Raw genomic sequence first — 13,184 nt, forward strand, 5'->3', positions numbered from 1 at the left:
TAATACCGAGAGGTAATTAGTAGATACCATGAGAGAAACTCTCATATTGGCTTTTGGTGCAAAATGTATTCTGGTTTATATCGATAGCGGGGAGACATATCCCCGCCATCTGCAGCGAAATGTATATTTATCATTTAAGGAGATATATAGGTTAGATATCACTATAGGTATATATTCTATAATATCAATATAACATACCTGGCAAGTAGAGGCTCCACCTTGTCTGAAATCTCCGGCACAGAGAACTCCTTCAGCAATTCGCATCCTTGACCTTCTTGTACATACATCATGGGGGATAGCTGGAAGAGCCACTTTGTATAATTCGTCAGGACTGTTTCCTTTAACTGAAAATAACACAATTGAATGATGGTTAATATCGATTGACGATGATTAAACTGAGATGATAGGAACATCAGATGAAGATTTCATGATACTTACATTGGAAATCTCCCCATCCAGCAGCGATACATCTTCGGGTACCAAATGTTTCTCCTTTTCTGGCCAATTGTGCAAACTTGACACATCTGCCTTCACGGACTGGTTCGCTCAAAGTCAATATGGCAATGTCGTTCTCTGTAAGGGTAAAATATACGTATATATATATATGTTAGACATACCTATATGCTGGTCATGAATATATATGTTTCAATAGATATATACAGATATATATGATGTATATACATATAACAGACATACGTGCAGTATAGACATAAATTTATATGATAGCCATAAATAACATTGTGTGTGAGTGTTTGTATGTATGTATGTATGTATGTATGTATATGTGCAGAGTGATTGAAAAGTAAACTCCCTGTTTTAAAATTCTTATAAATTATTTATTAATTGTAATTTTTACCAAAAAATATCTGAAAACGTGATAATCGTAATACTTACGAATCAGGTATGGAGTATGTACGTATCCACCATGTTTCAGAATTCTACTTGCAGTTGTTGACTGAGAACCAGGACTCCATTTGTTTTTGGAACCAATATTTACTTTAACCCTTCTGACATTTCCTTCGCTAAAATCAAATCAAATATGGCAAATCTTTAGCAGACAGTAATTCTATACCGTTATATACTTGAAATTTGTCCATTGACTATAAGCATTGTAATATGAATCTCATATTGCTCTGTTATTATTAAACGTTATTGTCCATTTAAATGTTACATTTCGGATCGTTTGTGTTATTAAAATATATTTCTGTTGGTTGTTCGTCTGAACGATATTAAACGCACAGAAAGTAAAATAAATAATTAATACACACAAAATGTAGAAGAATGTTCAAAGATTGAAGTGTTGTATTCATTTGACACAATATATTTTTAAGAACACCAAATATATATCTTATACTCGGTGTTCTTCTTATTGATTTCAAACTTTGGCACAAGGCCAGCAAGTCTGGGGTAGAGAGTCAGTGGATTATATCGGCCCCAGTGTTCGACTGGTACTTATTTTATCAATCCCGAAATGGGATGAAAGATAAAGTCAACCTCGGTGGAATTTGAACTCAGAACGTATAGACGGGCGAAATACAGCAAAGCCTTTTTCCGGTGTGCTAACATTTCTGTGAACTTATCGCCTTATTTTCATCTAAATATATGCGCTCGTTTATGGTGAAAGTCAATATATTCTAAAATTGTTAGAAAAACAAAATCCAATGTAAACTTTAGCCTGCAATTAAAGCCAGTATATACGCTGCTATTTATACCAATGTCAAATTCTGTCCAACCTCTCTATTGTACAAACACAGAAACTAAACTTTCTTCATAAACATCAACTGATGTAATACGAAGATACGAAAATACTTACAGGCAGTGAGCTGCTGTCAATACTGTGTAGAATCAATCAAAGTACCTCCACATAAACTAATCATGTTATCTGTGGGTTGGTTAAATATTTGAAGGTGGACAATTGAAGGAAATTCGCAGTTTTGTGCTGGAGTTCCATCGACGATCTGTGTTTTAGGTGCTGAAAGAGAATCACAAAACGATATAAATATATATTTGTAGATAAAACATTTTTCAATGTCTATGGTATATCGATTACTGTAATTTATATGGTTGTAATTTTGAAAGCTTTAATTAATTACAAAAAGTAACAATCTTTCCGGACATATTTTCGGCATAAAATTAATGATTTAAAAATACTGACACCGAGATATATGCTGATATAAGTAAACTAGTGGGTATCAATACCAGCTTCGGCGGAAAGACATGACTTGCCAGCAAAAACTGAAGCAACCAAAACAAGAAGACAACAGAGAGACAACATGGTGATTCTAAGTGTTCAGTTATCTGTGGAGAATAATTCAACTGATGCTAGAGTTATGGATCGTGTGGTATTTATAGGAAAGTATCATTACGAAAAACGTCTTTGAGGGAAAAAAATAACAGCTGTAATTATTCATCAATGTTCGAACAATAAGACAAAGAAGAACAGAGAACGTTCTAATGTGAAGTAATTTATGTTATAATATGAAATATATAATCAATACAATTTTTACGTTATCCCACTAAAGTGTTGTTCTAACTTCTATTGAACGAGTATTGTAATTTTTTGGGGTGTATTGTAATATCTTAATTTAATACATCTTCAACGTAGTTCCCATATTTTTTATACGTACGTGAAAAACAATTACCTTTTGTGTGATAAGATATATTTTATTATGATGATTTCAATGGAAGATTGATCTACCTGAATATTACTCCATCAACTGTCATTTTTAAAAGTATGAATCTTGTATAGTTATTTCTTGCTTAAAAATATTTCTGTTAATTAATAAACGCAAATATGTTGAGATTAATGTCTTCATCTTGATAGTTATAGTCACAACGTTTCAGGCGTTTTGTCCTTCAGTCTTTTTAGGTTTCCGTTGCATTCCGTATTCAATACGCAATATAAGTTTCGATGCGAACCTTAAATCCATGCCTGAAGTTTGTATTTATTTCGATATCCATATTGGAACTACTTTCCCATTTGTAAATGTTTTTACGTGTAATATTCCTAGCATGGATCTTTCAGACAATTAACAACACTTGAAAGTTCACTGGATTAACCAGTGCATACGTTGTTATGTGATAGCTTCAGTCGTAGACCTAGCTTAGCGACAAATACCATATGGGAAAATTTATTTAAAAAAAAAAAAATCTATGACCATAAAAGTAAAGATTTAAGCACTCTAATTTTCATTAGTTAACAATCCTGCGAAACAATGAGACTGGTAATAATCGTTGATCAAAATTTAAGTGAAGTATTATAATCAGTTGGCCAAGGAATTCACTCCTTGTGTCGTTCAAACACTCTACAGTCAAGTTGAAGCAGAAAGAGAAAGCGACTCCACAATTAGGAGAATACTAAGAGGAGAAGATCTCAGATATGGACGACAGAATGAAAACAATCTTGCCCCTTTGGGTGTAATAAAGGGTTCGGCTCGATATTCCAATAACGTTACGAAATACGACAGGCTTCTGGAAAAAGTTTGAAGTGTCCGAAATTGTGACTGTAATCACAATGAGGTGGACAATAGATCGATTATATTATTCTATAATAATGATATTTCTCATCTCGGAAATTCAGACAAAATATTCCCTTAATTTACAGTACTGCAGATTCTGACGGAATTCTGGTTTAAACACTCCGTATAATCCCTCACAACTTTTTTTTGTTTTCTTGGAACTTTCAGAAAATTTTTGCGAATGTGTGTTCTACACACAGGAATTCATACGATTATCAAAAAAAATAAAATTTTTATGTGTCATTTAAGGGCGATATAGCTGCTGTTTTTAGCACATCTCAAGACCACCTGGTATCATCCTCGTTTCTTTGCCACTCTCACATGTATTGATGTTTTTCAATATTTTTCTCCCCATAAACGCATTTAATGAAATATACCTGTAGCGATGAAATTCAGTAAAAGGAATTGTTTTCTGTCATTTAAAATTAGTAATTTATGTATGTGACGTTTATTATATTTAATACAATAGACATATACGATTTATGTGCCTTACTGAACGTGTTTGCATGTACACGAAGAATATCGTAATGTTACGTTATTACAAGCGAACTTCTGTTACTATGATAACATCTTCAATGTCTTCAGAACGTCAGGATACACTTCAGTTATTGTAGCAATTGTATTAAAAGATTTCTGATGCTCTAAATAGATTGTATAATTTTGCACGCATTCAAAGGTTTCAATCTTCAAAACCATGCTGCAGCACCTCTTGTACCTGGAACAGATTCAACCGACTCTCACAGTTCCTAGTGCTGAAAATACCGAGGGAGTCTTCTTAGTGCTCCATGCGTTTTAAAGATGGCGAGAAGCGAAACCATGTAGCTTTGAAAGACATAATAATGCAACAATTCCACATAAAAACGCATACTTAGAAGGATACACGACTTGTCCGTCATCGTGAAAGAAGTAAATCGACAAAATTAGAAGACGAAGATAAACTCGACAAATAGATACATAGGATGAGACACAAATACAACGTTATGTGGTACCAACATTAATACCAAATTAGTTTTTTCGGTATTCTATATAAACGAAAAGTTAAAGCATCCGCTTTCTAGTAACAACAATGGCGACATGAAATATAACTAGTATAAAATATGAAGTATATCACATTTTACAGTAGAATCGAAGTAAGAGATGTCACAATCAATATGGGGAAATAACCAACAGTACATGTAACAACGAACCACTTGAATCCCTCAACGGGGAATGAAGCAGCTCAGGACCATCCTCTATTGGCTGCTCTAAAGAGGAATCTCAGGAACGGATAGCCAACATATCCTTTATCAAAACAACCATATACGCAGTTTTCAAATACATAAAACAATTCCTAATTCAACCCAGAAAGCACTTTCACGCTTTCACATATCAAAATCATCGCTACGCTAACATTACGGAAGAAGCTATCGCATAACAGCCTGTGTGATGGCTTTTCCGGTCGTTGTATCCTCAAGCGTTGTTAACATTCTGTCATCTTGACTTTGTTCCGCAAAAGTTGTTGGCTTCTGTTTTCCGTCACAACTGCTTTATTTTTTTTCTCCATCCTACACACAGATCATAGCTTTGCAATGTAGTCCTACTCTTAAGGGGTACATAGTTTCCCTTTATATGAATTGCTATAATTTATATAAAGTTACACGGGGTGTAGTACACACAGCTATTGGTCATGATATTTTATTTTAGTGCCTTTCTTTAAAAGAGATGTCCTCGAACGCCATTGATAAAGTCCTCAGTAGAACTAACATAGAGATAAACACTTTATAGGGGCCTTTCCTGAAGAATGAAAGACATTTGGCTTATGACCATAAAAAAATTAGGTTTTGATATTTCCAATTTCGGTTACATAATTCCCTTACATGACCATATGACAATGTGTATAAGCGTTAATAAAGTGATCGGTATCGTAGGTGAACTAACGAGCGTGAGTTCTATCCCTGAGTCACGCAAACAATAATAAACAGTTCGATCCAAGAGGAACGATCAAGAGACATCACATGTAAGAAGAGTAACTAATGCGAGAATAGTGCTGGTACATGTACTGGAACGAGGACAATACGCAACCGTAGATATAATACAAGGGTTCGCTTCGAAACCCGTATTCTATCTTGAGAGTTATGGAACACGGCAGAAACTGAAAAAGATTGAGGAGTGTAACGGCCAAAAAGCTGTAACAATTACAGCGAAGATGAGGACATTAATCCCAACATATTTGCGTTTATTAATTAACAGGAAATATTTTTAAACAAGAAATAACTATACATTAATACAAACTGGTTCATCATTTTAAAATAACAGGTGAGGGAATAATATTCAAGTGGATCAATCTTCAATAGAAATCATCTGAGTGGTCAACACAATAACATGTTTTTTTATCACACAAAAGGTAATTGTTTTTCATGTACTTATAAAAATATGGGAACTATCTTGAAGATGTATTAATTTAAGATATTACAATACACCCCAAAAAATTACAATACTCGTTCAATAGAAGTTAGAACAACACTTTAGTGGGATAACGTAAAAATTGTATTGGTTATATATTTCATATTATAACATAAATTACTTTACATTAAAACGTTCTATGTTCTTCTTTGTCTTATTGTTCGAACATTGATGAATAATTACAGCTGTTATTTTTTTCCCTCAAAGACGTTTTTCGTAATGATACTTTCCTATAAATACCACACGAACTATAACTGTAGCATCAGTTGAATTATTCTTCGCAAATAACTGAACATCTACAATCACCATGTTGTCTCTCTGTTGCCTTCTTGTTACAGTTGCTTCCGTTTTTGCTGGTAAGTCATGTCACCCGTTTCAGTGTGTGACGTTATCGGACTTTTGAAATCCGATTTTAACACCGGTTATTTTCACGATATCAATTTCGATACATGAGTCAGAAAAATCCACATATAAATTTAATGTAAAAAAAAATGGTTGAAAAATATTTTTTTGGCATTTAATTAAAACACCTACAAAAACTACAATCGTATAAATTACAGTGATTGATATATCGTAGACATTGAAGAATGATCAGTCTACAAATATATATTTATATCGTTTTGTGATCTTCTTTCAGCGCCAGAAACACAGATCGTCGGTGGGTCTCCAGCACAAAACTGCGAATTTCCTTCAATTATCCACCTCCAAATATTTAACCAACCCACAGATAACATGATTAGTTTATGCGGAGGTACTTTGATTGATTCTACACACGTATTGACAGCAGCTCACTGCCTGTAAGTATATACATTACAGATTCACTTTTTCACATCATTATATTATATTACTTGGTGTTAATGAAGAAAGTTTAATTTCTGTGTTTTATAACATAAAGGTTGGAAAGAATTTGATGTTGGTGTAAATAGCAACATATATGCTAGCTTTAATATCAGGCTAAAATTTGCATAGAATTCTGTTTTCAACAATTTTGGAATATATTGACTTTCACCATAAACAGGTGGAATTATTTAGATAAAGATATATATTTAATTTCCACCTTGAAAATATATTGAGGCGAATGAATACAACACTTCAATCTCTGAACATTCTTCTATATTTTGTCTGTATTAATTGTTCATTCGACTTTCTGTGTGTTTAATAGCGTTCAGACTAACAACACCGATATAAATATATTTTGATAGCACACACAATCCGAAATGCAACATTGAAATAGACATCAACATTTAATAATTACACTGCAATATAAGAGAGTTATGTTACAATACTTTAATGAATGGTCAAACACTTTAATATCCAAGAGGATAAATTCAAGCGTATTACAGTATAAAATTACTGTCTGCTAAAGATCTGCCATATTTGATTTGATTTTAGCGAAGGAAATGTCAGAAGGGTTAAAGTAAATATTGGTTCCAACAACAAATGGAGTCCTGGTTCTCAGTCAACAACTGCAAGTAGAATTCTGAAACATGGTGGATACGTACATACTCCATACCTGATAAGTGAGTATTACGATTATCATGTCTTCAGATAGTTTCTTATTAATTTTCTTCCTCTTACCATATATCAGTAAATATTATTATTTCATGAATTGCAATGTGGTAACTAATGTTTGGTATTTTCACTTCAGTGTTTCTGTAATAAATGTTTAAAAGAAGGTGGTTACATGACTTCTTAAAAAACAGAGCCAGGCTATGGCAGCCAAAGGGTTCCTTTCCAAGGAGGCATTAATAACGAGAGTAGTGTCTCAGGGAACTGTCATGATGGCTGTCTCGGCCATGGTATCAGTTACACAAACAACAACAGTTGCTAGCTACACCGACGACATAAAAGTAGCACAAACAGACATGGACACACTCGTTGCTAATCTTCCACAGAAAGACCCCCAGATGCCACATAAATGGGCTGAAGAAAAGTGCATGCAATTTAATGTAGGAAAATTCCAAGCCCTTAGCTATCAGTCGGCTTGTGCTAACACGTCACAAGAAAAGCAATTTGGACAAAAAAGATCAGCCAGTCCAGAGTCAAACACAATGTGTGACCTCGATATTGATATGAGCAACGATGCTTCGTTTCGTGTACGTATCATAAAGATGGTAGCAATGTGGAAGCGAATGAGTGGATGGACTCTAAACACTTTCAGAACAAAAGACCAGGAAATTATTCTGATCGTTACAGAGTACATTTGTCCTCTGCCATCTGGACTACTGCTCTCAACGATAGTTACCCCACAGTGTGAAATTAATGGCGGAACTTCAGGCAGTTCAGCTGCGCTAGGAAGACTGTATCCATGAAATACCTGAGTTACTTAGGGAGACCGAAAAACGTACGACTCTATTCTCTAGAGCGAAGACAGGAGAGATATGCAATGATATACTTAGGCACTGCAAAAGCTTGGGGTGCAATGGCCCACAGCTATTTAATATCCTGTGAAAAACCCGGAGAGGTCTATATGATCTTCTGCAGTACAAGATCTGAGATAAACCCATATCACGGAAAATAACCCAAAAGAGGGCAGCAGAATCGAACTACCTCCTTCACCAAAAGCCAATTACTTGAGGATGGGCAATGAAAAAGGGATGGTATTCGGCGATGCCCTGTTTGACAAAACAAAACCCTTTGAGCAGAAACGCATAAAGTAATAAAAGAACGTATGCTCTCCCTCTCAATAGATACATATATATTCACGATTAGCTAATACGCCTGCCTAAAATATACGTATATTTTACCCTTACAGAGAACGACATTGCCATATTGACTTTGAGCGAGCCTGTCCGCGAAGGTGGATGTGTCCAGTTTGCACAATTGGCCAAACAAAGAGAAACATTTGGTACCCGAAGGTGTATGGCTGCTGGATGGGGAGATTTCCAATGTAAGTATCATGAAATTTTCATCTGATGTTCCTATCATCCCAATTTAATCATCGTCAATCGATATTAATCATCATTCAATTATGTTATTTTCAGTTAAAGGAAACAGTCCTGACGAATTATACAAAGTGGCTCTTCCAGCTATCCCCCATGATGTATGTACAAGAAGGTCAAGGATGCGAATTGTTGAAGGAGTTCTCTGTGCCGGAGATTTCAGACAAGGTGGAGCCTCTACTTGCCAGGTATGTTATATTGATATTATAGCATATACAATAATTCCACGCCATATCACAGTTCAACTATCGCTTACTCAGTACATCGCGGTTCACCTGTCGCGCACTCAGTACATCGCGGATTTTCCTGGCTAATATATGTAAATTTATATCGCGGAATCCTCAGTATATCCGGGTTTCTGCGGCCGAAAGGTATTTATATTTTTTTAGATTTTAATTATTTCTATGGGAGGTTTAGGAACGTAACACCTGCGATAGTCGAGGGATTACTGCATACCTATATCTAACAGATATATCTCCTTAAATATACTGATCAATTATATATATGTATATATATATATGAAGATCTATGAGAATGACGTTTAGAAGTGTAAAGGTGAGTTTTTAAAATATTAATCCTTTTATGAGGATGTTACTAACCATTTTGTGGAAGATTTTTTTTCTGGTATATATATATGTAGAGAGACAAACAGATAGATAGATAGATAGATAGATAGATAGATAGATAGATAGATAGATAGATAGATAGATAGATAGATAGATGGACGGACAGATGGACGGACAGAGACAAATAGACAAACTGATTGATACATAGATATGTGTAAGCCTTTTTGTGTGTGTGTTTGAAATGAGAACTCCTTATCGTTACAAGTAAATTTCTTTGTAAAATATATTGAACAAATGATTCATTTTCTGAAATATTTACTGAGAACTTCTAACTTTAGTCAATATCTAATAATTCCAGTGAATATAAAGTTATATTGTTTGTGTTTTTTCTTTCAGGGTGACTCTGGTGGTCCACTTTATTGTCCAAGCTCAAGTGGTCAAATGGTTTTGGCAGGAGTAACATCTTTCGGAAATAAATGTGACAACGAAGTCAGTGCTTTCAGTGATGTCGGATATTTCCGAGACTGGATCAACAGTAACCTGTAAAAAGTACTTTAATGAAATTTTCTATTTACAAAGAAATATCACTAGAATATTACTCACAATGTATTAACAAATTAATAAATATATAAAATATTTTATCAAATTGTTGTGGTTGTTATATTACGCGAGTATGTCCAACTATATATCTGTTTGCAGTTTTGTTTCTGATAATTTTGTAGTAGAATCATATTTCTTACGAGGGAGTGCTGAAAAATCCCGAGCTTTAAGAGTGCCGCGAAAAGCCTAGTCGGTGGACCAAACTTCCGAATTCTTTTACAGGAGTTAGAAAAACTGAAGTACCGCTGCAATAAGTGTGTGAATCTGAGAGGAGAAATGTTGAATAAAATCATAATTAACAGATCCTCCTGTATTTTCTTTTATCCAAAAGCCAGGAAGTTTTCAGCACGTCCTCGTACATATATGACTGTCGTGTGTCTCCCTTTTCCCATTGTTCCACTATATTGCTAGGAAAGTCTGTGGAATTAGAGATTATAACTACATCATAACAGCGATTAATGCAGTAATCTCAGTTACTGTTTCACAGACGGTTAATGTTTTTGTTGTTCATATTTCAAAAGCAAAACAGAATTTATCTGAAGAATGCAGAATGCTAAAGTATTACAAAATGACATTTTGAAATCTAATAAATATTTAATAACGTCTTGACTCCATCGACTGTTGAGAAGGAGGAAAGTATCTTCTTAATTATCAGTGAATTCGAGTTTCATCTATTTACATGGCCATACTGGGGCATCGGCTTAAATGTTGAGCACTCTATATATAGAGTGTCCGTAGAATGCTCAACGCAGCGCAACCGAACAAATATTCTACTGCATGTAAGTCTTCGAGAAATCGTGGGACTATTGCCAAGAGGCGTACGCTTGCTTTCTAGACCTTGAAAACGCATGTGGCCCACATACTGTGAAGGGTTTTGCAGAAGTTTGGGCTTAATGGACAACTTCTGCTATCCATGAATGGTCAGATGTTTGTGTTCGAATAAATGGTGCTTAGCCGAAATCGATGAACGTGGGGGTTGGACTTCAGCAGGGCTGCATATTGTTATTCCACCCTTTCATAATTTTAATGAACTGAGTTGATATTCGTATCCGTAATAAAAGTGATATCACAATAGGTGGGCATGGGATCGGTTCGCTGATATTTGCAGACGATATATTGCTTCTTGGTTCATCAGAAGATAATTCCCAGCATGCACCGAATGCCACAAGGCAGGGATGAGAAATTAGTGCAGCGAAGTCTAATGCATTGGTTCTTCTCAAGAAAGTCTTTCCAGTGCATTCTGAATGTCAGCGGAACATAACTGAAACAAGAGAAAAAGTCCAAATATCTCGAGACCGTATTCACGAGTGATGGGGAGCAGGAGGCTGAATTGTCGGTGTTGTTATGTGCCAGGTCCAGCATTTGATCGTCGGAAAACGTAAAATCGTCAGAAGACGTAAAAGTTGTAAAATTGTCAGACTTACTATATTCAATTCGATTTTCGTGCCTTATCCTCGCCTATGGTAATGAATGCTGGGTAATGACTGAAAGAGTACAATCACGAATACATGCATCCGAAATGGGGTTCCTCTGAAGGATTTCTGTAGTAGCGTTACTTGCCCCTAAAATAAACAAATGCATCTAAATAATATCATTCCTAAATTTTTGTTTTAAACAAAACCTGACTTGTGGACAAATACCTCTGAGCTGATTGAATGGTTAAAAAAATATTCAAAACAAATATAAGTGTAATGATATCCAAGTAGATATTAAATATATTCTCCAATAATAAATCACCAAATAAGGCATCCCTACATGATAGACTATTTAAATCGCCGGACGATCATAAAATTTCACCCCTACACATTCATACATACATACATACGTACGTACATACATACATACATACATACATACATACATACATTTGTTGTTGTTGTTGTTGGCACTCCGTCACTTACGACGACGAGGGTTCCAGTTGATCCGATCAACGGAACAGCCTGCTCGTGAAATTAACGTGCAAGTGGCTGAGCACTCCACAGACACGTGTACCCTTAACGTAGTTCTCGGGGATATTCAGCGTGACACAGAGTGTGACAAGGCTGACCCTTTGAATTACAGGCACAACAGAAACAGGAAGTAAGAGTGAGAGAAAGTTGTGGTGAAAGAGTACAGCAGGGTTCGCCACCATCCCCTGCCGGAGCCTCGTGGAGCTTTAGGTGTTTTCGCTCAATAAACACTCACAATGCCCGGTCTGGGAATCGAAATCGCGATCCTATGACCGCGAGTCCGCTCCCCTAACCATTGGGCCATTACGCCTCCACACATACATACATACATACATACATACATACATACACATATGAGATAGTGTGTTCGATTCCCGGATCGGCCTGTCTGTTGTGTTCTTGAGCAATACACTTTATGTCACGTCACTTCAGGTCACTCAGCTGTAGAAAGGAGTTGCGACGTCACTGGTGCCAAGCTGCATCAGCCTTTACCTTTCCCTTGGACAACATCGATGGTGTGGAGAGTGGAGGCTGGTATGCAAGGGTGACTGCTGGTCTTCCATAAAGAACCTTACCCTGACCTGTAACTTTCTAGATGCATGGTCATTCCTGGAAATCCGTGTATGTATAAAAGGAACATTGTGCACGGTGTAATATTAAGTAAAAACGAAAACGAATGGACAGCTCATGGCATCCCTACACGTGTTTCAATAGCATGGCTCATTCTAAAGAAGACTTCTTTGTATTAGTTAGGGACAGTTGCAACAGTGTGGACGAGAGCAAAGGAAGGGGTCAGGCTTGGAGACAGGGGTAGGGAAGAAACTGTGAACCAGGAAGTCACGGATTGCTGTTTTCGGTTCATATATTGGCATTTACCGCTCAGAGAAAATTTGATAGTCAGTTACTGACTTGTAGTAAACCAAACGTTTATTCTTCATGGTGTGACAGCTGACCATTCAGCTTGATCTAAGATTTGGAAATCTGGCTCCAGGGCAAGACATGTTGATTGATAAGAAATATAGTTTTATCAAATATTTCTTTAAAAAGAGTTATAAACGACAGACATATATATGTAAGGAATAAGACTCCGCTACTAAATTATGAAACAAACTTGAACACGGTGAAATAGGCGAAAATTCTCATGTAACAGTGTAACAACAACGACCA

General features: G+C 35.8%; 2 protein-coding genes and 1 pseudogene across 2 annotated transcripts in view; 1 reads left to right on the plus strand and 2 right to left on the minus strand.

The window, feature by feature from the left end:
• The window catches only part of LOC106877616 (chymotrypsin-1-like), a 23,103-nt pseudogene extending 18,689 nt beyond the window's left edge, over window positions 1-4,414 (minus strand).
• A 1,853-nt stretch (window positions 4,415-6,267) lies between these two features.
• On the plus strand, window positions 6,268-10,014 carry LOC106877615 (chymotrypsin-1-like). The gene is made up of 6 exons (XM_014926558.1): window positions 6,268-6,316; window positions 6,598-6,757; window positions 7,353-7,480; window positions 8,716-8,850; window positions 8,945-9,090; window positions 9,865-10,014. Exons 1-6 carry the CDS (start codon window positions 6,268-6,270, stop codon window positions 10,012-10,014), a joined length of 768 nt encoding a protein of 255 aa, XP_014782044.1.
• A 1,270-nt stretch (window positions 10,015-11,284) lies between these two features.
• Window positions 11,285-13,184, minus strand: part of LOC106877614 (kallikrein 1-related peptidase b3-like) — an 8,306-nt gene continuing 6,406 nt past the window's right edge. Inside the window, exon 6 of the mRNA XM_052976632.1 lies at window positions 11,285-11,329. Coding sequence (XP_052832592.1) covers window positions 11,285-11,329 — 45 coding nt within the window. The remainder of the gene's footprint in view (window positions 11,330-13,184) is intronic.

Source organism: Octopus bimaculoides, chromosome 25, assembly GCF_001194135.2.
Source record: "Octopus bimaculoides isolate UCB-OBI-ISO-001 chromosome 25, ASM119413v2, whole genome shotgun sequence".
NCBI lineage: Eukaryota > Metazoa > Mollusca > Cephalopoda > Octopoda > Octopodidae > Octopus > Octopus bimaculoides.

Excerpts from the sequence above, each read along its gene's own strand:
- LOC106877615 (XM_014926558.1), top strand. The coding sequence starts at position 6,268 with ATGTTGTCTCTCTGTTGCCTTCTTGTTACAGTTGCTTCCGTTTTTGCT. Across the intron at positions 6,317-6,597 it reads AGTTGCTTCCGTTTTTGCTG|CGCCAGAAACACAGATCGTC; the intron begins GTAAGTCATGTC and ends ATCTTCTTTCAG. Across the intron at positions 6,758-7,352 it reads TTGACAGCAGCTCACTGCCT|CGAAGGAAATGTCAGAAGGG; the intron begins GTAAGTATATAC and ends ATTTGATTTTAG.